The sequence below is a fragment of the Sitodiplosis mosellana genome, unplaced genomic scaffold (genome assembly GCF_009176505.1).
Source record: "Sitodiplosis mosellana isolate CC-2019 unplaced genomic scaffold, AAFC_SMos_1.0 Smas_scaffold_30, whole genome shotgun sequence".
Lineage (NCBI taxonomy): Eukaryota > Metazoa > Arthropoda > Insecta > Diptera > Cecidomyiidae > Sitodiplosis > Sitodiplosis mosellana.
Window position 1 is genome coordinate 3,848,881 of NW_022595272.1, and position 24,246 is coordinate 3,873,126.

Below are 24,246 nucleotides of genomic sequence, written 5' to 3' on the forward strand. Positions count from 1 at the left end.
TGTATGAAAAATACCTAGTGGTTCCAAACTTTTGCACGGTAGTGTATATGTCATGTTATCCCGAATAACATCTTTCAATGCATCAACTTTCAATTTAGAAACAATGTATACTAGAAATAGAACCTACCATCAATTCGACGAAAAAAAAATTGGCTTCAAACTTCCCAAGGAAATAGCACACAAAAATAAACTAATGACATGCATAAAATAAACAAAAAGCCTGACCGAATAACAACAAACGATGCAGTTGGTGGTGTCAGCATACACACGAAAGCTCTTCGTGGAATATTCGGTGTAACGCTCACCGAAAATGACAAGATTTATTTCACTTCTTATCACAACGCAAAAGAAATTGTGAAAATCAGACAGTATCAAGAAGAACTCTTTTTCTTTGCTTTGCTTAACCACTTCGGAGATTCTTTGTGACTTGTGAAGTATTTATATGGAGGAGAGACAAATGTGAACGACATCAATGACACGGAATGTTTGAAAATTTCACTTTTCACTCTTGAGAACACTTGAAAGTTCACCGCCAGAAAGAAAGCAAAACCCATGGATAATATATACTTGTATATATTTTTCGTTAAAGGTTTTTGCGTTTTCCGTTTCGATCATCGTTGCCGTTAGCAAAAGGAAAGTTATCCTTTTTTCTCGCTGCCTTACCATAGTTTGTCAAGACATCAAAAGCTGGATTCATTAAAGTATACGGGAAATGTAAGAGTGGCTGTGTGTATGTGTGTGTTTTTGGGACAACTGAATAACGTATTCTCTAGCTCTGTTAAATTCGTGAGTTGACTTTGATGTCAAAAATGTTTTGGCACTGAATAAATTGCCACGGAAACAGATCTCGTGTATACAAAAGCGGATGTGTTACGGGACAGCAAACAAATAAATTAGTTGTTTCAAACAGCCGTCGGCTTATGTTGCCAGGTAAAGAAATCACATCAAACAATGCCAAAAAGTTTCTTTCAACATTTTCCATTTTGCCAACGACATTATCCGCCAAGTCGTTGAGCATATCGATGGGTTGAGCTTTGAGTGGATTTCTGGTTTCAAAATCAAATTAATCGCTTCTCTTCATGTGCAATAATCAATATCAAATAGCTGAGAGACGAGCAAGATGAGCCTCAAAATTCCATGCTAATTCGATTCCAGGCTTGTCTGAAAATATTAATCAAATGGGTATGTGTGCACGTGTATGTATGTGTGTGAGCTCGAATCACATGGAAACCACAACATCAGTGTCAGCACTCATTTCAGTCATATATGTATGAGAGACATAAAGTGCTTCAGTTCGTGTAACTGTGTCAACTAATTGTAAATTATCTGAAGCGAAAATTTAAACAATCCCACAGAAATCGATGGAAAACTTTGAACAAACAATCTGAGGCTTGGTTATAACGTTCGTTGTTTCTTCGTTGTTTTTTTTTTCTGGTGTGAAACCTATACACCATAAGCGGCACATTTACTGAATCCAATTTGACACGGCAAATACATGCGAAAGTGTCGCTTCAGCATTTTTCCTTCGCTTCCATTTGCATTGCATCGCATCGCGCCACCGATTATGTGACACGAATGTAAAAAGTTTTTCACCTGATAAAATTATTTAAAATATGTTTGCCGGAGCCATGCATTACAAGCATTTCAAAATAATCAAGATACTTTGAGAACCTCAGGTAAAAATTTCTACGTTGTAATTTAATCAAGCAAATGTTTGCATTCTTGAAACAATGTGGCGCACAAGAACGTACGAGAAATTACGACGACGGAGCGCCGGGAGAATTTATGAAGTACAATATTTTTTGGCCAAAATTATATTTTCGATGACGATAAATGCGCAACATTTTCGCACACACACACACACACACACACACACAGCGACATTGACAAAGAAAGCGCGGAACAATGCGATGAGCAACAAGACTATCAGAGACTCATTTGGAGCACGTTACTCGTGAGCACAGCAACAGCAAAACACAGAAAAAAAAACATAAAGTATTGCAACCTTTGTGACAGTTTCGTGTAACTTTACGGCGTCCCCCATTCGGCTTTCCTTTGAATAATTAAAAGATAAAAGTTTTTCTTGTTTCGTCTTTTTCGAGCGTGAAATACATGGCAGTGATTTACGTCTTGAAATAATTTTTATCGGTTATTATATCATACGGAATTCGCGTCTTTTTTTCTTTCTTCATCGGAGATGAACAACAAAAGAACAGCACAACAGATTATATGCTCTAGAGAACAATAAGGTGAAGATGCTTTGGTCGTAAAAGGAAGATTTTATTTCCATGCTTCGAGAGCTCGTTCACCACGGCGTAAAGTTTTACACATCGATGCGAACGTCGCGACACGTTTGGGGGGGGGAGAGGGTGGTGACAATACCGGAAAAAGGCTAAAAAGACCAGTCATAAAAACCATCCAATAAATATCGCATGATGACACGCACCTGAACTGATTCCAATTGTTTTATTCGGCAATCCATTCCAAATCGTTTTTCATCAATGGCATTTGATGCGATTTCATTTGTTTATGCGTTGTCGACGATGAAATCGTGTCGCTTCGCTCCGTTCCATATATCCATCCATTCATACACACGACCGAAAAATCGATCGCACAATTTTCACCAGCCAATCATAATATCTTGGACGAACACACATAGTGAGAGAATGAAGCAAACGAAAAGATAAAAAAATATGTATGTTTCGATATAACCCGACTCAACAAATTTCTATTTATTTTTCTTCTCTTTCCTTTTGCGAGTAAAAGTTTTCCTTATCACGCACTTTTGATACATGATTTTTCCTTTTTTTTTCTCTCGCCATCCTCGCACTCCTTTATTCGACTCCGGCCCATTGTGTGCATTCGCATCGTAGGTGAGAAACACAATGTGCTAAAGTTTTTTCCGAAACGGCAAGATTCGACAAATAAATGAACTTGCGAAATAGAAAATCGGCACCTATAGCAAACGATTATGAAACCCATCGGAACGGTGTTATGTATGAGTTTGATCCGAGTGAATTGTGTGCGTGTGTGCCAGTTTATATTACAATATCACGTTCCGCATAACCTCAACAAATACACTTTACATATCCGTTCACAATGTAAATTGACGTGTGCCGAAGTGAGAGCGAATGGCGAGAGGAGACAGAAGAGATGGGGGAACAGGGTACAGCCGCAACCTAGATTGATAACCGTATTCAGCAACAGTAATGTATATCGCAACATCAAAAATATGGCGATGTTGTATCGTGCGGCTTATGTATCGAATGCAAAACAATTGAGCTTTCGATCTCGATTCTCGCGTTTGCACACATACAGCAGCAGCAGCAACAATAACACCAAAACCAAGCACAACAACCGCATGAATCAAGCTCGGATGGCTGTGATTTCGATATAAATATTTTTTTTTATTCTGTTTCATGCGAAATATTAGATGCTTGAGTGCGTGGCATCGCAATACCATTTAATATTCTTGCATAAAATTCAAGAGAGAGAAAAAATTAAATTGAATGGCTTGAATTTATGAAATTATTATGTTTTTGCTTCCATTTCATTTGGAAATGCCATTGGGACGTGCAACGAATGAGGCGTACGTACGCTCGCTCATGCAAAATGGAAGCAACAAAAACAACAGCAAAAGCAACAACAAAAAAACAAAGGGTTTCACATACTAAAAGCATCGAATAAAATGAGAATCGGTTAGCAGCCACAAGCCAAATTAAAAGCCATATTCTGGAAATTAGATAAGGTTTTTGTAGAACGTAATTAATGTTTAATTAGTTGGAATTAAAGATTAAATTCTGTAAAATATTACAGATTTATACAGTTGTTGTGTCTAATGCGAACGTTTTTTTTTTCTTCTCCCCTCTTTCTCTCCCTTTTCGGTTATCTAATTTTGCCTGTGTCGCAACGTTTCGGTTTTTGCAGTTAAGTCCGTATAAAATGCGAGATTCATCAATTTTCCGAAGACCAATTCGCATCATTTGATTGCGATCAATGAACGAAGCAAACGGAAAGGCTAGCGTGTATTTGCAACGGGAGGATATTCAACATTTTTCGGCATATATCGAAAAGCACATTGTGAAAGTTGAACATCGATAAGAGGGACTAAGGAGCGCGCACGCTTTCACATCCGACTACGTGCCATACGCAATGGCATACATTGTGTGGAAAATGCTACAGCCACGCATGAATCGATTCAGGCGAATTGCGTACATACATTGGTGGTATGTGCTCGTGATGCTGCTGCTGATTCAAACATTATCGATTGTTGATGGCCATCTGAAATCGACGAACGATGGCATTACCGATAGGCACGGCCAACAACGCTTCGCCATGGAACCACAAGACCAAACAGGTTTGATATAACACACATACACATATAGAGACAAAGAGACGGAAAAATCACTCTTAAATACAACATTTTTTTTCTCTACGGTCATTGCAGCAATTGTTGGGTCGCGAGTCACGTTGCCATGTCGAGTTATCGGTAAACAAGGAACACTTCAATGGACCAAAGACGATTTTGGCCTAGGATGGCACCGCAATTTGAGCGGTTTCGAACGCTATACCATGATTGGCAGCGATGAAGAAGGAGATTTTTCGTTAGGTATGCCACAAATGCGACCGGATTTATTTTTATATATACACTTGGATTCCGATGTGTATGATGATTTTGCATTTCTCATATGTGTCCCGTTTTTGGTTTTGTTCTTTGCACGTGTAGATATTTACCCAGTAATGTTAGACGATGATGCTCGATATCAATGCCAAGTGGGGCCCGGACCACAAGGTAAACGATTCATTTTTATTGAAAGCCAGAGACAATGTGTGCTTTTGTCCGCAGATTTACTGATTAAAATAAATATTTCAGGTCAACCAGGCATTCGATCAAGATTTGCAACAATAACTATATTAGTGCCACCTGAACCGCCACGCATTCTTCAGGGCGACCATCTGGTAACGACCGAGGATCGTGAAATCGAATTGGAATGTGTGTCGGTTGGTGGGAAACCGGCAGCAGAGGTAATTTAGTTTGATAGACTCGTAATCGATTTCAAAACACCAAAAACGCATGAGGCTTGCACAATTGCTGCGAGACAAAAAAAGAACAGAGATAGTGTACGACATTTTAAAGGCAATAGACAGACAAGCGAGAGAGAGAGAGAGAGAGAGACAGACAAGAGAGAGAGAGAGAGAGAGAGAGAGAGAGAGAGAGAGAGAGAGAAAATACCATGAAGCTTTGGACAAAACGACACATTTGCTATGTTCATTCTAAATGGCAGAAAATCATTAAAACAATTCAACCATGAATACTACCACTCACAATCGCTACTCTGCTCCGTTGCTGATTTTTCCGCGAAATATCCACAGAGCCATATAGTCGCACTCTCTTTTGGTCCTTTTTCCGGATGTAGAGGTATTCTGTTCACAAAATACGCGTGCGATTATTGAATATTGCCGCCAAACTATCGTGATGCTTTTGCAATGTTGAACATGTACAATGTTCCATTAACAGCAAGTGGGGCGATAAAAACGGAAGCGAGACTAAAAACCCAAAAGCAAAGAACAAAATTGAACTCATTCAATTCCGAACGATGCAAAATGTCACTCGGTTACATTGTATAGACCTGTATATCTCACTCTCTTTTTTCTCTTTCTCTCTCTCTCTCTCTCTCTCTCTCTCTCTCTCTCGCTCGCATACCTATTCGAAAGTAGTTTTTGGAGAACAATACTGTTAAAAATACTTTCGAAAAAATGCCTATTCACAAAATTTCCACGGCATCGGGAACAAAAACAGCGAGCGTGAGAGAGAGAGACAAATGGCTAGAGAAATGAAAGCGAGAGGAAAAAAATGTCAGACTCATATTTTATACACTTGTAATGTGGCTGCTATGCACACAATCGATGTCTCATGTCAATATGATTCCCGGGCATGTGTGAATGTAGATGCGGTGCAGCCAAAGCGTAGAACTAGAACGACCAAAAAGAACGGCCCATAAAATATCGAAAAATACAAATACCGACACATTTTCTACTGACTTGCTATTTTCATTTGGTCGCTTTTTTCAGCTTTCGCCTCAACTGCATATTCATACAGTTTTTGTGCCATCGACGTCGTTGTTCGGTGGCTCAAATCGGTTTTCCATTCTCCCTTTGGCTTTTTCTCTTCTCTATCGTACACATTTTTTATGAGCGTATTTTTTTTTTCGTTCTTGTTTCATTGTTAATTCGATCGACGCGGCATAAAACATAGATAACGTGGATCGACGGTTTGGGAAACGTTTTAACAGCCGGCATTGATTATATGAAAGAACCATTGGCGGATTCAAGACGCGTAACGGCCAAATCAATTCTAAAGTTGACACCGAAAAAGGAACATCACAATACGACGTTCACATGCCAAGCACAAAACACGGCAGATCGAACGTATCGCTCGGCAAAACTCAAGCTCGAGGTAAGTACTACTTGACTGTGTCATCACTTTTTTTTTTTTTCTACCATGAAATAGAGCGCCCATTTTTTTTACCCATCAAAATTAGGGCAAACATTTTTTATTCGCAATTTTTTTTTTCTTCTGTTCATTGCATTTGATTGACGTAATCGAAACTGAAGTTATGAAAAGGAAATATTGAATCAATATTCGGATTCTAATTTCAGATTTTCCACAAAAACCATTCAAATTGCTAATGAAAATATTCATGACATTCCAGCAAAAACATTCGTTGAACTTTTGTTAGCATTGTTTTTATGGATAAAATTGGAAATCGTCTTCTTTTTTCTTACTTCGATCGTGTACCATTTAAGCAAACGACATGAATTTAAATGCTAATTGAAACATGTTTCCGAAACAGATCAAATACTATCAGAATACCGAAACGGCATATTGATTGACTTTTAGCTGCTAGTATTTGTGTTCGTTTCGATATAGGTGGGAGGGAGGAGGTGGAAAAAACATTTTTCCTTCGAATTGCCAAAGAGCATATATAGTAGTCAATGTTGTTGCCAAAGAGATAGCAGAAAATTTGTTGGGCAAACATAGTATCGTTTTCATGTCTTTGAAATAGACTAGTCTAAGCTTGGAATGTACTTTGAACTGTGCTCAACTCGCATTTCTAATTTGAATTTGGCAAAATGTAATTTGTCCGTATGCTTTTGTTGTTTTTTACAGGTTAAATATGCTCCGAAAGTGTCGATTTCCGTCATTGGAGAAAGCAGTCTGCCCGGTGGTCGCATCGCTGAAGGCAGCGATGTGCGATTTTTGTGCCGTGCCGATGCAAATCCACCAAACGTTTCGTATCGATGGTATATTAATGAGGAACTTGTTGCCGGTGACTATACAACTGAAATGGTAAGTTTCAATCGAAAACTGAATTCGCACACGAGAAATGCATAAATATGAGCTTATGTTATATGACGGAAAATGAGTATGCAATTTGAAAGTCAACGATCCAAATGTTTACTGAAACTCCATACTCTCTGTTCTGTGTCCCTCTTCGTTTTCACTGCAAATGCATACACATGCGGTTTGATCGACTGAAAGCAACCGATGCACACGTGAAATGTGCATTCGTTCCGTAAAATTCCTCCGTAAGCTATGCAGTTGGTAAAATCCAACACATGATGGCAAAATGAACAGCGGTCGCACCAATGTCCCCATCGAAGTGGAAGCAAGTAAAATGGCCTGAATAATAAGAATATCGCAAATTTTTACCTCAAATAGGTGTATACAGATCGTGCCAAAGGTTGAATTTAAATGTCGTCTCCGGCACTTCCATTTGAAATTCAAATTAAAATTTTTCTCTCTTTCTCTTTACTGTCGTCATTCCATTTGTATGCACTCTCGAGTTTTCGACCCCAGCACATGGTTTGCTCGATGTGTATCAGTGCATCGGTGTGCTGTTGGATCGGAGGGTTGAATCGTTTCGAAATTCGTTTCGGCCGGCTGTTGAAGTGATTTGCATTCGTTTGGCAAAAGTGTACAGTGTCAGGCATTTCATCACAAGCTGTTGAGTCAGCTTGCATATAAATGTTTGATTAAAAGCCAAAAAGTTTTCATAAAACGTTGTAAACGGAGAGAGATAAAAGTGACTTTTCAGCTTTGTTCACCTTTTCCCGATCGAAATGGTATTTTTTATGCATGACGGAAAATCACTTTTGATACTTTATCTATGACATTTTGCGTGGCGGTTTGACACAAACACCGAGATGCACATCAACAGACATAGACAGAGAAAGTGAAATAACTCTTAAATACATTTCACCCTTTGCGATCGCCACACGTTTTCCGTTTCAATTAGCCACATTTTCAAGCTCATTTAGAACATTCATTTCCTCGAAACAAGTTTCCAACATAAATGGAAATTACACATCGGTTTTGCTCGGAAGCAAGCGTTCTAATTCATTTTCGAAGTTTGTCTTGCATTTCAATTTTAAAATTGTCGGAAATGCGCTCTGATTTTATCTTTTTCGTCTCGTCTGTCCATTTGCAGGTAATTCCAAACATCACTCGAAAATACCACGATGGAATGGTCAAGTGTGAGGTGCACAATGCAGTTGGCAAGAGTGAAGAGAGCGAAGCGCTCGATATTAGCTGTAAGTATAATTTAATACCGCAGTATCAATCTTCATTAAGCCAAGCATGCAAGTTCGACACGTCAAACTGAAATTCTGTGTCAATTCAATGGTATTCTTACAGATGGGCCGGTGTTCAAAACGCAACCCAAATCAATTGAAGCTGATAACGGAGCGACTACTACCCTGACATGGTAAGAGTCGATTCAATCAATTAAATAATTTATAGATATAATTATTGGTACAAAAAAGTGGATAAATTTTTTTTTCTTGTCGCTGTTTCTTTTCTTTTTTTTGGAATTTAGTGTCGTTCTGGGCAATCCGCCGCCGGACATACTCTGGGTACATGGCAATATCCCAAACGATAAGGTTAGTGTATACGAAAGGAATGTTGGTCAAAACCACGGAAAATCATCAAATAATCAATGGAATGGTTTTTTCATCATTTTTTTTTCTTCAGGTCGTTGGTGCTTCGACAAATCTAACAATAACCGTCTCGCCCGAAACAGCTGGCAAATACATTTGCAAGGCCAGTGTTGTTGGTTTCCCCGAAATATCGGCGATCGCCACAGTTTTTCTAAAAGGTCCCCCAACAATCACATCGGCTCGACGACAGTATGGCATCACTGGTGTCAATACGAGGGTCGAATGTACAGCATTCTCCGTGCCCAAGGTAAACATTTCACTGTCTGCTCGGATTTTTGTTTCTGTTTTAACTTCTTGATTGGAAAATATTGTGTTTTTTTTTCATTCGTTCTTTTTTTTCTGCTCAACCAAAAAACACATACACTTAGGCAAGACACGTGTCGTGGACGTTCATGGGTCATGAAATCAATCCGAAGAACAATCAAGATTATTCAATTATTGACGAAGCAATGCCAGAAGGCATTAAATCAATATTGATGATAAAGGAGAGCCAATCAAAACATTTCGGCTCTTATAATTGCACCGTGGTTAATGAGCACGGCAACGACATTCTTGAAATTGAATTACTTAGACAAGGTAAACACGGAATCGAATGTGCTTCGAATTCGACTAAAATGTCGGATCGAATCGACCTGAGATAAAACAGTGCAGTCATTAAAACAAGTCAAACGAAGTAGGGAAATATCTAATTTTGGTTTTTTCCAATTTTTTTCTTCTTCAGAAACAAGTCCAGTATTGAGTATAATTGTTGCATCTGTATCGTTTGTTATAATCATTTTAATTCTGGTAGTGTTTATATTGTTTTGCCGACGGACAAAAAAGCGTCTGAAACCAGCTGATGTCATTCCAGTGGTAAGTACATGTTCAAAACATAATACCTCAAATAAAATCATTCATTCAAGAGAGAGAACAATTTGAGAATGAAATGCTTTCAATTTTCTTATCAAATATTTCTCTTGAACATGCAATACTAGAACGATAAGAATATTAACCAAAAGGAATTTAAGGGTTGCGAACGCACAACGAATTTGATAAATGAGACAAAAATTGACATCCGAAACGATTACGCACACACAACGGTCGATGGCAGTAATATGATGACGCATATTCCGGATGGCAGCACTTACAATACAACAGGCAGTGTAATTGGCCCACTCGGAGGCGTTGCAGCGCAGTACAGGTACACATTTTCATTCTGGCCAATACCAATTTCCATCTAAAATGACTTGTGTGTGCAGTGAATCATTTTCCTTTTCATTTCCATTCCATTCCATTGCAATGATAGATATTCGGGTGACTTTACGGATACTGGTCAAACGAAAACCGGCCAAAATAACAATGGCTACGTTGCAAATGCAGCCGATTATAGTCCACCATCACAGTCGACGTTACTATTGAGAAATGGCAGTAGTAATACAAGTAGTGATACCACATATTATCCAAACGGTCAGGTGCCGAGTGTGAATTCAACATTGACGCGAAACAGTCGATCGACAACCGTCGATTCTCGACAAGATGTTGGCTTGCCAAATGTACATGGCAGCTTTAATTCACTACAAAATAGTATTTTAAGTGAGTATAACAGTAGTAGTGGTAGCAATAGCGAACGCATTTTCCAGCCCCGAGACACAGGGAGCGAGGAAAATTCGATAGCTCTTAGCTATGCAAATTCACATCGACTACTTCATTCTAATGAGTTTTTCTTTCTATTCTTTTTTCTCCATTCTCCAATTCCATCCGTCCGCCCATTCCGTTCGTTCGTCGCTTTTTTCGGGTTGGCGCTTTGAATTGCAAATCAAAAGGTCAACAACCATTGCTTCAGAATGGTTTAAATGTAGATTTACGATATCGTGCCACATATGCTAATCCATTTTTGCGAACGTCGAATGCATCGCTGCCGCCTTTACCACCGCCAAGCACAGCGAATCCAAGCGCTACGCCTGCTCCACCTCCATACAATGCAACACGTAACACAGCTACAACTTCCGGCATTGTCAGTAGTAGTACAGCATCGATAAAAGCTCCACTGCCAACGTCATCCAGTCCATCGGGTCAATTTATATTGCCAGCTAATGGACATTTGAAAAAAGGTGCTCTTGCAACGCATGTTTAATTTAATTGACTCATTGCCACACGTTTTCACTGCGACGCATTTATCCATACACACACACAATGGTGATGATTCGATGCGAAACAAACACGGCACTAGATCAAAGTGTTTTCATCTTATCTCTCTGTACACACACACACACACACACATTCTCTGGCAACATACAATCCTCGCTCTGGCTAACGGACAAAACCACTCAGTGTCGTGTTGATGGAAAATAGCCAAGCTCTATATACAAACGTTGTTCGATGTGTGTGTGTGTATGGTCCATTGTACGCGCCTTTCCTTCCTTATTGCCATATCAATTTACAATCAATGCCAGAACAAATATGTTCAAAGGCAGCAGCCAACTGGCTCGATATGGCTTCAAATGATAGTGATTAGAAATGAAGGCAAATGGCATGCTTCCGTGAATTCACCGAGCAAGCCATGTCACACCATTGGCACTCAACAGCAGCATGTATTTGGATGAGCGACACAGCACCGAATCGATCTATCTACACGGCCAAAACAGAATGAAGGAGAGAAAACACCAAGGTGAAAGCAACATAAAAATGCAACGGTGACCAGAGAATCATCGAAATCATTTGGATAATCATGTATTGTGTCATAGTGAATTTTCTATTCATTGTTCTGTCGATTTGTATCGCTTTCCGGAATCGGTTCATTCAACGTGACTATCACCCAAATCGCTCGAAACTCGAATTGTGTAAATCAAATCTGTACGTATCGACTGATTTTCATTTTTAAAATTTATCATTCGAAACTACACGAATCCAATGTGAAAACACGCCGGTAAAACGTGTGTACTCAAGTTAATATCAATCGTTCGTTTGTAAGAGAAAACATATACTATAGATGTAGTGCAAGCAAAGATACTGATGTGGAAAAGGTGAGAAATCGTTCTGTAAATATATGTCAAATTGCGTCGGGCAAAGGTAAATACAGTAGTGAAATTTGTTTAAATTCTATGCAAGAGAACAAACATTGGATTTACTGACTTAGCAAAGCGTTTATTAGCTAAAATTTGTAGAAATCAATTGCTAAAACACAAAAAGTACCGATTCAATAGGATTGTAAAAGTGGCGGTCGATTTTTTTTCTCGTTGATAATAAAAATTCCAATGACCGTCATTCTATTGAATTTAATCTACGTTTTGTTTCTTACGTTGAACGATGAAAATGGGGCCTTAATATTATCGAAATGAAATGAAAAAATAATGAAGATGAGAATACTTAAATTTAAATTATTATTATCATATCTATATATCAAATCGATTGCCAATTGAATGAGACAACAACAAAAAAAAAAAATGCTTGAAATTGTGTAAATACTTAATGGAATTAAATTAGATATTAATGATACGACTCGTATCATACGAGCATACACACACATTTATGACAGACATTTAAAAAAAATCAATATGCTTTTACTAAACGTATTTTTATCCCTTCGGAATGTAAATCATTTGAAGGACAAAAAAAAGAGAGAACGTGACAAAACCAATTTATAATAATGAACATTTACGATTTACCACTAGTTTTAACAGATCGAATCGATAACAAGAATATTACCAAAGAAATTTTATGAAACATGATTTTAAGTTATCAAAGAAACCGAAAAACGAAGATGGATAAGAAGAAAAAGAAAAAAAAACTAACAAACACACATATGAAAAGTTCTATATGGTTCTATTTGAGTGAGGAGTATTTATTGCATGGTTTAAAATAAGGGTCAAAGTTTGATTGGTCAAATCAACGGTCAAACACTTAGCAAGTTACAGCAAATAAATGAATGGCTATAATTTACCTGCATTTTCTTTTGGGGAACACAGATCAAAAAACAACACAATTTTGTAATGTAAACCCGCATTTGAATTTCCGCATTCCCATTGCAATAGAGTATATAAAGTGAAACGGAATCTGAAAATTATTTCCCATATAAATTTGCCCCATTCTCCTCAAGCCAATGTATGTATGCAAGTGTCCAATAGTTAGTCTCGAGAATTCCTTTCAAACGCACAACCAAATTCCTTTCGCAAATCAACTTCATTCATTCCATTAAACTGAGCATACCAGAATCATCTCCGATCGAGTACTATATAGCATTCGTGTCAACAAACACACACACACACACAAAACACATTCTTGGTCCATTCGCATTTATTTTAAAATTAACATAGTTCCATAAATTGACATATTAAATTCCATAAATTATCAACATTATTCATTCCTTATTCCTTTGCTCTTAAGTTTTAAACGACTAGTAGGATTTTCGATTTTTTTTAGTGTCACAATGTTAAAAAGCCTTGAGCTTTAGTTTTCTGAATGGAAGATAAAAAGAAATCAACTTGACGGAAATTTTGAGGTTTAGTTTTCTCTTGAATTTTGAAATATTTTGTTTTTCACAATTTTATGGGACGAAGAAATACGTAAAAAAAACAATATAGAGTCGGTGACGAATGAAATATCCATGGTAATTTAGTCGAAACATATTTAATCAGCTGGACGGAAGTGAATCATTGAGCTTTTCATAGTAACAAAAAAAAAATCTATAAGAAAAATGTATGTCAAAATCTACCAAAAAATAAAAAGAAAAATCAATTCATGTGACTGTTTTAAAACAACAACAAAAAATTAAATTGAAATCTAATGATAAGATTGTTTTTAAAATAAAAAAACTAAAAATGAGAAAAAAATGTTATTGTATGCTGTACCTAGCTAGTTTTATCAAAGGAGAGAACATCTTAGATTTATCGCGAAATTGTAGACGAATTCAAGCAGTATAAACCATAATATCAATCTAGTGAAGATCATGTGTTAGAAGGCATATTGTTAAATCTCTAATAGAGATGCTCTATTGAAAGCAAAACACAATGCAAACCGAACGGAAAGAAGAAAATTCAATCAGATCGATCGAGAGAGAAGAAAAAATATTTGGGAACAATTTTTTTGTTCTGCAAATCGAATTGGTTCATGTACATATCGTATTTCTAAAAGTAAATTTAACTCAAAGTCAATTTCGTAAATTCAATTGAGTTTAGCCATAGCTAACGTGTGCACTGTAAATTACGCAATATCTACATTGCAATCGTTTATTGAATGATGAGATAACAAAAGAAGAAAAAAATCCAACACGCTGATTGAAAACCCAAAATCATGCCTAATTGAACATACACACTGCAACAAAATGAAATAACAAAAAAAAAACACATACACTAATATTAACTGTAACTTAATGTTTAAAGAAAAAGTCAATGACATGTCAATTTTTTATATTGTTTTTCGTTTTCTTTTATTCATTTTTGGATGATCTTTCAATATTTTCAATATTTCTAGACGAAAACATTTTTAACGATAACAAATTAAACAAACAAAGAGAAAAAAAACCATAAGAATTCGGATTTTTGATAGATTACATGTCAATTGTGAGCAATAAGAAATAATCAGATTGGAAAAATTGAAGAAAACACTACAAACGATGCTGTCTAAAAATTCCCATTCAATCATAACAATGCTGATTATTTGGACAACAAACACATATTGATAAAACGATTGAATCGTCGTTGAAAAAAAAACTATCATAATCGATGAGATTCATAACTGGTTGAAATTCAAACAGTGATATTTGCATTGGAATTGTACAATTCAATTAAAAATCCATAAGGCTCGGTGTCAATTTTAATGTTTTGAAATGCTTTCATTTTTGCTTTGAGCGGTGTCCTTTTTTCCCTCGAACTCCACGAACTCAACAATATATTAAAATTCATTTAAAATGTGCAACGATGATGATTTTATTGTTGCACAAATCAATAGTTCTTATGTATCTTTCTCTCATTTCGAATGATTCTTGTATTTGTAACAGAGCATCGAAGTGTAAAGAAATCATGGTAATGTTGTCACTCCAAATAAACACAGAAAAAACCAAACAAAAATTAAAAAATCTTCCAATAATTAAAATTCAATGAAATAAAATGAAAAAAACGTTTCAAACAGGCCAATATATTCCGATTCACAGGAAAAATTCAATTAAAATGGATGATCAAAACAGTCGCTGTAGGGCTTGTTCCGAAAATTCCATTCAATACTCGAGAATCAATGAGAATTCAAGAAAAAAAAAAGTGTATGTAATACGAAAATTTCACGTTTTTTTAAGGAAAATGAAAAAAAAATTCAATTAATTTTATGAGTTTGAACAATGCTATTGACAATTGAAATTCTTTTTGTCTCTTTTTTTGTAAAGAAAAAATCAGAAAGTTTTTTTGGAAAAAAAAAATAATAAAATGATATTGAAAAATAATCGAGTACACGCACTATTATTTATTGCTCTTGATAAATTGACGTATTCATCGGCACAAATAAACATCATCAATGGCGCAAGTTTAATACTCAAGATGAATTAGTTTGTTGCAATTCTGCGAAAGGTTTTTTTTTTTGCGACGTTGTCTCTTCTCCTCTGCAATGTTTGTTCGATAATTTCATAAATGGAAGCGACATACTGTGTGTTTCCAGGTAAAGCGCACTAGATAATAGGTAAGTAGGACAATTCTCCGTCATAAGTGGAATGCACTTAAACTCTTCCTCCCTATCAAATTGTTTGCAATGGTGGCTCTTGCTGCCACATCAATTGCGACCGAACGCATTTGATTCAGTATCGTTATGACAGCTCAACTGTTATGGCTTACCTGGTCCCGTTTGGACGTGGCAAGAGCTTTAAAGCACTTCATCAAACGCCCAACGTTCCAATTGTAAGTATTTGTTTGGAAATTATTCTTGTGCACTCCCTACCACAGCACGTGACACATCTGTCGAACCTAATGATACTTAATTAATTGATTGTTTTTTGATTGAGTGTATTTTATGTGTTTGTTCCTTCGATTCGATCTCAAATATCGCAATTATTATTGTAGCGATTCCGTTACGGTTTCTGAAGTTTGCCGAAAAAAGCGTGTTCAGAAGTCTGATTCACCAGTGCTTTTACAATGATTTTTGTTTGAGTTCACCTGCGTACGAATATGGTGTGCGGGTTGGTGGGCACTTATAATGGGAAATGAGTATTTGTGAACTTGATTGCCACTTTGCGTGTCAATGCGTATGCCATTATAATGAGTGAAAATGAAAACGATCCGAATTCAATATGCTTGTTCGCCTGCCACAGGTGTAACGTATAATAGCAGAATGTGTGTCTGAAATCAGATTCTTATTCATAGGTCGATTGTGTTCGTTTGGAATGAATACATCGCGCACACATACACGTCATAACCATCATAAATAGTGATTAGTTGATGAAAAGACACTCAATTTGAATGGAATTGAGCGGTGGCGGAAAGTTTCTCGACCATTATTATTGTCGAAAACCAATACAATACCTTTAATATTTCAAGTGGGCCAAACAATTCGAAGCTAATCTAGGCAATCCAAATCGCATTATATTAATATTAATATTGACTCGGTAATTTGATTTAAGTAAGGAAAAATATTGCATCGAAGGGGATCACGAATGATTATCAACCATTTATTAAAAATTCTGTCCTTTCATGTTCAATTCATCTGTTTGTGAAGCAGTGTTTCGTTTAAGAATTCATTTTCAACAAGCAAAAAAGAACTGATGGAACAGAAACCGTTCGAAAATTCAAGATTCAGTTGTCAATGGAAATTATTTATAGACTCATCGGTACATAAAATCCTTTCTTATTCATCGATAAAACATGTTGAGCAACAAGTAGCTATATGTATATGTGATGGAATTTCCAACGAAAATTCAGTTGCTGGATATCAAAATCAATTTCCGCGAACGAAGACGAAGCACACACAAACAATGAAAAATGACAGAGGGTTTCTCCCTTGATGTGAAATTAATACAGAGTACAGACAACGTGGAACGCATTATCCCTCTATTCGGTTTCATTCAATCATACATTAACCTATATTCAGCTCTATTTTTGGAGTATACACCGAAACGCTCATTCCGTCAGCCAAAAATGTTTGTTCGATAAATTATTTCGCATTTTTTCGTATCCCTTTCATTCGTGTATCTAATAAATAAACATTTACATGCATTCGCTACGTTGTTCACAGCGCCATTTTGCATAAATTTTCTACCCAGCACTTTCGAGTTTTAACATTCATTCCTTTGCATTTTGTTGAGGGTTTCGAACGTTTCTTTTTTGGTTAATAGCTCAGTGAATTGGTGTGTGTAGTGACAAAACTGATTCAAAATGAAATGGAATTCATCGTCATTTTTGGAGAATCGAACCTTCGACCAGCGTCTGGTCAAAGAAAATCTCATCGACAAGTGGAACATCTACGGTGATATTTACAAAACTCGGACCGACTATCGGCAATTCTTAGAATCTTATGTAATTAAAATTTGATTGAAATCATTTCTCTTTTGAGTTTTGATAATCAAATTAGTTCAAGAAAATTTATTTGATTTCTCTTGTTCTGCATTTTAATTTTAACAACAGCAAAATTATTTGAATAGACTTAAAACGTTGTTATATTATATGATAAGCACATTTTTCTAAACAAGCAAAGAATTCGATTGAATTTTTCAATTTCTAAGTGATACTACATTCCTCTAAAATTCAAACGTGTCAAGAAAAAAAATCTCTAGATATCGAAATGTTGTTTACAATGTCAAACTTTCTGGCCAAACATTTTGTTCAATCCATGCCAAATACGGATAGATACGGGTAAATACAAGAGGAACTTTCAACAATCCCCATGTTGGTTTAAAGTGAGACAATCCGATAATGGTGTACATACAGTGGTCATTGTTTTGAATTGCCTGCAGTGGAGCGCCATCAAGTACCTGAAAATCCAAAATAAACTTTTAATTCAATCCAATCACTTAAATAAATTGATTGACATTTTGCCAAACCTCAAGTGGTCGAGGCATTTTGAAGTATCTCTGATCGTCCTCCATAATGATTGTTGCGCAGATTTGTGTGTTAGTTATGCCTTGTAACATTCCTTTGATGTCATGTGGCCCAAATATCTTTTTGCATTCTTCGAAATCAATTGGATTCATGTTGTATTTGCGCAGCGTCATGTCTTGCTTATAACGCAACGATCTTGGTACGCTGTACAATTTAAACGGCCAGCCAGTCATCGATACAGTCTGTTCGGCTATTTCAAACATTTGAGGCAAACAAGCTGGCCGAATGTGCAAACCAAATTTGACCGATTGTTGCAGTTGAACCAAAGCTAAGTTATCGTACAGCGATTTCTTCGTGTATTTTGGGTGCAAAATAACTTCAGCGATTTTCACATTCAACGGCTTCAAAATTTCTTTATTCGATCCATAGTTAAAATCGCCCAATCTGACATGCGTTGCCTCTTTCCTAAGATTGAATAAGATTTTTTTTTTTTTCTAGCATAACACAATTTTCAACAGACCGTTTTCATATTTTGATGTCAGAAAATTAGCCACGTTCATGTGAAACGGAAAAATTTCGTCAATGAATAAATGAAAATGTGAAATTTGATTGACTCACATGAGGAATACAAAACCACATTCTGCCAAGGCCAACACGTAGTCATGTGAAATCAAAACACCTGTACAGAACCATTCTATGTGCGAATGATGTGTAGTATCTTTCTCCGCTCCCAACAATGCCTAGAAAAATGAACCAAATCACACAATGCCAATCAATGACCAATTCAAATCGTTTGTAATTCGATTTGCACGGTTTATATTCACTCACTGTGTGTGGAAATTCATTGGCAACGGCGGGACGATAGCCCAACAGTGGCGATACTCGATGATGACAGTTCCGTGAATGTGGTGTTTGACTAAATTCTGTGCACTCTGAAAATTAACACAATGTATGTGAGTTGGTTTTTCTCTCTTCGGTTTGGTTTCATTTTTTCAATACTTTTTGCACTGATACCCTCCGAAGCGACACTGCCGATGAATGCAATGAATAGTAGGAAATAGCCACATGGCTTCATTTTTTTTACGTGATTTACAAGTTTTCTATTTGATGTTTTTAATGTTGATTTGAATCGATATTTCTGTTTCTATTGCTTTCCCAAAAAGATTTGAAAAGAGAAGTTTTTCTCCAAGAATGAACTACGCCACTGATATATATACCAATCTATTTCACTTCACATTCAATTGACGACTGATTCTTCGGTACTCAAATGTTCCACTTTCCCGACACCACGAGTCTAAACAATTAATTTTTTAAATACTATCGAATGATTGTTTTCAAATGCACTTTCAATTCCTGTGCAGATAATTCACATGCCAGATGGCAAAATTCAGCCCGTTATTGATTTTCATCGTTTAAAACAAAACAAAGCCGAATCAAATAAATAATTACAGAGTATTTTTTTCGCCGTGCTATCTATTGTACGATTCAAAAACGGCCAATCATCATAAATCGAGGGGAGTTGAAATGGGGTTGAAAATGAATTTTTGAATTCAAATTCTCCAGAAAAACATCAAAATCGATTTGAAACGCATTATAAATTGAATTTCTGTTTTTCTTTGGACAATTTTATTTTTCAACGTAAAAACTTATCTATTTCTGTAAATAGCCATGGATAAAGCAATATGCGTCAACTGCCTCTGAAACCACAATGGATCCAATCAATGCTATTCGGTCCGGAATGCTATACCAGGTTGAAACACCCTTAAAAATGCAAATGATTCAAATAATTAACGGCTAATGCCGTTCAATGTATTTAGGTGCCTCATCATCATCCATGGCCGGATTCGAATGCATTGGGCGAAGCTCCCACAACGAGTCAAGTGTTGGACACAAATTTCGCGCCCACAGGTTCAATAGCAGTAGAATTTATCCGAGTGTATCGTTTTTAATTGGTGTCTAACATTTTTAGATCTCTCAAGGGAGCCATTGCAATTTCCCAACCTTGTGAATGGTTTCGATCGAAATCCCGAGCATGCGGCTCGGTCAGCATTGTATACGCGTTACACTCCAGCCGAATGGCATAAATCCTGCATGACACTCTACGGTGAATCCGATGTTAATCGTCAACAATCTGAACGGCTTCGTAACGATGCCGTTCGTTTGATGCGACAAACCGCAGAGAAAACGGTACAAGGGCAACGTGAGGCCGGAAGACGCTTGGGCGAACGATTGACTGATCTCACGTTTTGGCGCAATGAATTAAGCATCGAATTGGAAAAGGTCATCGCTGAATATTCACTGTTGGCCGATATGAAACGACGCACGACTAAAGCATTGGAAGATCTTGATCCACCGCTCAAAGTCACCGAAGAGTGTTTATACTTTCGCGAAAATCGACAAGGTGTTGAAAAAGTGCACGATATCGTGGAGAAAACTCTACTGAACGAAGTGAAGAATATCCGAAATGCTCAGGAAAATTTGAAGCAATGCTTGGAGCAGGTCAATATTCGTTTGAATTTTTTTTTTATAGTCAAATTGCACATGAACAGGAAAAGAATATAATTTATTCAAGGTAAATATTTACACATTCATCAAATAGATCAATAAATTGCTATCAGACTTGCGTGCAACCCAACATTCGCTGGAAGAAGATATTATTTACAAAGAAAATACGCTTGGCATCGATACCATATGCCATAAATTGAACAATTTCAGTCGCGGCATCAATTATTACAGTGGCATTGAAAAGTACGATCCAACCGTTAGCACCATTGAAATGTGGACACAAGCCAGCAACGTTCGAATCAACAAGTAATGTTGTTTTTTTTTCAACTGCAATTGAACCAATATGAAATAGAAAATACTTGACGATTGGCTTGCATGCAAATACTTCAATGTTATTGTTAATTTCTAATTAGGTCGCAATCAGTTCGTGCTTCATCAGCACAGTTAAGAAGTTCAGCTGAGGCCCTGATAAACAGTATCAACAGTGCAGTTTGGTCGTATTGGAACGATTCGAACAATGCCTTGAACAAACGCGCTTCGGATATGTGCGAAGCGAAGAATTCCATTCAACTTCACCTGCACAAAACACAACAAGAAATATTCGATATTGAACGTAATATCGATTTGATACGAAGGGCCATCCAAGAGAAATCCAATCCACTGAAAGTGGCTCAAACACGATTGGAAGCTCGCGGTCATCGAGCAGGCATCGAACAGTGCAAGTACGATTACTTCATTTTATTCATAATTACTATTTACCATTTTTTATTTCAACGTGGTAGCATTTTTCTAAATCCGTTTTTGTCAATTATCCAATTCGTTGCAGAGATTTTGCCTACGTTCAATTAATTCAAGAAGTGGGTGAAATTCAAGATTCCGTCACCGTATTACATCGAAAACTACAAGAAGCTGAATCGCAACACCAACAACTGCTCAAAGTTAAATCCAACTTAGAGGCTGATTTAAAGAGAAAAGTTAATGCGCTATTTATTGATCGTGAAAAATGCATGGGCATTCGACGATGTTTTCCCGTTGAAAGTTTAATGAAATATTAAATGACTTTGCAAACTCTTCTGAACATTTACTATGAACTCTTCTGAACATTTACTATGATGTTGTTATGCACCAAATGTTATGTACAACAGTGAATGAAAGCAAATACAATAGAGAAAATAAACCTAACATCAGAAACAGACCGAAAAACACGATAAAATCAAATTTGAAATGTCTTCGTGTTGTCTTTGAATTTCCCATTAAATTTTCATACAAATTATGATAGGACTATCATTATCAAACGTAGTGTGATTGCACTTAATACGAGGCCACATTAAGTGTTGTGAGGTTAACTGACAGAGTGAAAGGACATTTCTTTAACGTTGGAGTCAATAATAATGTAGGATCGTAAGATACTGATCATGACATACTTTGATAAATATTGCCTATAAATAAGAAATAGATAAAATGTATCGCTTCAGTCTTGTAATAAAGCAATGCCTAAACCCTTTCTTTTAGGTCACCCATTGTTTGTCATTTTCATAAAAAAACATAACAAGTAGTCACTAATATCCCAAATTTCCACGGCATTACAATTCCTCGAAATGTAAATTGTATAGTACAAATTGGAGTAGAAAAAATTGTTCATTAAATATGTATGGTTTAAAATATGTAGTACTTTTGAGGGATTCGATTGTATTCGATTGTTGGGAATATTTGGAAAACCAGCACCGATAATGTTTTACACAAATTTTGTTTCTCACAGGTAAAATCAATAAACTATTGCTCAGTTGTAGTAACAAACATAGTATATTTTCACTTGAAAACAAAATGAATCAAATTAAGCAAACAGCCATTTAAATAAATGCGTAATTCATTTGAAAACAATCTTTTCTGATCTGTTCATCTCTATCAATCACAAATAAATTTTTGAAAGAACATCAACACTTTTGTCCTTTTTATCCACTTTGTCCAATTACAAGGCTCAATAGTATGAATTATTCCTCGATTGTTCTAAGACGGGAAATATGCCTTCTTCTAACTTTTCGCTTCACAACTGCACTAACGTGCTGATCCGCTCTCGTCCAAAATTGATTAATTTGTTGCATCAAACAGGCATCGCGCACTTTAGGAAATTAAAGAAGAAAAAATTAAATTTTATCGGTGATCTGAACAAAAAAAAAACATAGATCAAAGTTCATAAGAAAACTCGATAAATGCATTTGTGAACGTTCGCTCATGAACGAAACATTTACCGAATGAGAAAATGTATATCCATGCCATCAAAGGCAAATATGTGTGTATCTTTTGTTGTAATTGTAGACCTGACGTAGAGTTGGTGATGTCATTACATATCAGCACTGGCACTGAATAACTTAACAGAATTATGATGAACGAAATTAATCCAGTTTTTAAATTAGTGAAAACACTGTAACGCCTAAAAAGACTGATCAGTTCGTGTTGCTTCATGTCTTTACCGTCATCTGTTTTTAAAGTCAACATCGATGTACCAAGCAATACTGTAAAAGTGAAATAGTCATTTTCAGTTGTTAGCATAACGAGCATAATTTTTTGACAATTACTTGTGCTCCATAGGATGATATTGACGGTTATCAATTCTCTGAGCTTCACAGCCGGATTATAAAGCATGAGTAAAAGATTTCCAACGTTCAATGCAATGAAAACCACATAAAATGAAACTCTCAACTCAGCTATCTGCAGCGAACGATCCTGTTTTGACTGAAAGAAAATTGTTTCATTTTAGACATTTTTCCATCGAGAAAACATTTTTATCATAAAAACTAATGCAAGTTGAACTCGAGAATGTATTTGTACTCACCTCTCTGATAGTGTCATAGATTAAAATCAAATGATTGTAAACATTCATTACGTTGTACAGGATTGCACCCACTATCCAAAATATATGTGTGTAAGAATGGATATCTTTTCGGTGATTTGGCAATAAATTCGTGAATAAAAGTCCAGATAGATAATCCGAAGCAGCGCAAAGTGCGAGTGTCGTGACATAATAACATAACTTTTTATATCGACGCTCTAGTTTCAATCCGAAAAATTCGCCGTATATTAGGATGGACACTAAGTAAGTGTGGAAATTAAACCGATATTCAGTTTGATTAATTGGAAACGTTTTTTTTTTCTGCATTCAGAACATACCGGTTATCACATTTAAAAGAAACCAACTAAATCCAATCGTGCTTTGATAAGGTCCATCATCATTCTGCAAAATTGTAAGAGAGTTTAAATCAAACGCGTTTAATTAATTCAAGAAGAAACAAACATTTGAAAAACAAAAAAAGGAAGTTGAAAAAATATTACCCAATATTGAATATATTTATATAATAACGATCCGGAAGGAATCGACACGAAAATGAAAAGAATACATCGCAGTAAACGAATCCAAAGTGTTTCGTCTTCATCAAAATCAATTATTGTAGCCATTCAGGAGACTAGATCAATTAAAACTTGTATTCACAAATGCTTTTATTCCGCACAAACTGAACCAATAATAATCTGCAACCGCATTTTATTTCTGCCAAAAATAATTTAGAGTGTCAGTTTATCTGCCCACTATGTTTAGCTGCTGTATCCAGTCTATTTTTGTTGTTTTATATTGGACCATGAAAATGGAAAAGAAAAAATGTAAACAAACGAACAGCTGGTGCGCTTGTTTATCAGATTGACGATTTGTATGAGGCTAAATATAGTTCGTTCTTGACAACCAAAGATTGACGGCTTC

At 36.3% G+C, this 24,246-nt stretch overlaps 4 protein-coding genes across 7 annotated transcripts in view; 2 read left to right on the forward strand and 2 right to left on the reverse strand.

The window, feature by feature from the left end:
- LOC129568982 (irregular chiasm C-roughest protein-like) overlaps positions 1–13,250 on the forward strand; it is a 110,391-nt gene extending 97,141 nt beyond the window's left edge. For 2 of the 4 annotated variants that reach the window (XM_055447330.1, XM_055447331.1), the window contains exons 4-18: positions 3,928–4,357; positions 4,448–4,609; positions 4,727–4,792; positions 4,874–5,025; positions 6,257–6,457; positions 7,172–7,351; positions 8,493–8,595; positions 8,699–8,768; positions 8,880–8,943; positions 9,035–9,247; positions 9,369–9,576; positions 9,722–9,852; positions 9,975–10,180; positions 10,286–10,572; positions 10,803–13,250. In XM_055447330.1, the coding sequence (XP_055303305.1) occupies positions 4,153–4,357; positions 4,448–4,609; positions 4,727–4,792; positions 4,874–5,025; positions 6,257–6,457; positions 7,172–7,351; positions 8,493–8,595; positions 8,699–8,768; positions 8,880–8,943; positions 9,035–9,247; positions 9,369–9,576; positions 9,722–9,852; positions 9,975–10,180; positions 10,286–10,572; positions 10,803–11,113 (2,559 nt within the window). In that variant the 5' untranslated portion in view covers positions 3,928–4,152 and the 3' untranslated portion in view covers positions 11,114–13,250. Of the gene's footprint in view, positions 1–3,611; positions 3,749–3,927; positions 4,358–4,447; positions 4,610–4,726; positions 4,793–4,873; positions 5,026–6,256; positions 6,458–7,171; positions 7,352–8,492; positions 8,596–8,698; positions 8,769–8,879; positions 8,944–9,034; positions 9,248–9,368; positions 9,577–9,721; positions 9,853–9,974; positions 10,181–10,285; positions 10,573–10,802 lie in introns of those variants that run through there. The other 2 variants (XM_055447332.1, XM_055447333.1) reach the window with 2 other exon arrangements.
- A 4,013-nt stretch (positions 13,251–17,263) lies between these two features.
- On the forward strand, positions 17,264–21,810 carry LOC129569313 (tektin-3-like). Its single transcript, XM_055448045.1, has 7 exons — positions 17,264–17,468; positions 19,657–19,740; positions 19,808–19,888; positions 19,926–20,489; positions 20,590–20,801; positions 20,909–21,217; positions 21,322–21,810. The coding sequence occupies exons 1-7, from the start codon at positions 17,328–17,330 to the stop codon at positions 21,548–21,550; spliced, it is 1,620 nt and encodes a 539-aa protein (XP_055304020.1). The 5' UTR covers positions 17,264–17,327; the 3' UTR covers positions 21,551–21,810.
- On the reverse strand, positions 17,633–19,332 carry LOC129569111 (serine protease snake-like). Its single transcript, XM_055447569.1, has 5 exons — positions 18,990–19,332; positions 18,819–18,922; positions 18,609–18,730; positions 17,993–18,455; positions 17,633–17,923 (listed from the first exon to the last, which is right to left on the reverse strand). Exons 1-5 carry the CDS (start codon positions 19,063–19,065, stop codon positions 17,741–17,743), a joined length of 948 nt encoding a protein of 315 aa, XP_055303544.1. The 5' UTR covers positions 19,066–19,332; the 3' UTR covers positions 17,633–17,740.
- Positions 21,811–22,275: 465 nt separating the features above from the next.
- On the reverse strand, positions 22,276–24,116 carry LOC129569110 (uncharacterized). Its single transcript, XM_055447568.1, has 6 exons — positions 23,826–24,116; positions 23,664–23,727; positions 23,329–23,585; positions 23,072–23,228; positions 22,745–23,008; positions 22,276–22,614 (listed from the first exon to the last, which is right to left on the reverse strand). The coding sequence occupies exons 1-6, from the start codon at positions 23,946–23,948 to the stop codon at positions 22,487–22,489; spliced, it is 993 nt and encodes a 330-aa protein (XP_055303543.1). The 5' UTR covers positions 23,949–24,116; the 3' UTR covers positions 22,276–22,486.
- Between the last annotated feature and the right edge of the window lie 130 nt (positions 24,117–24,246).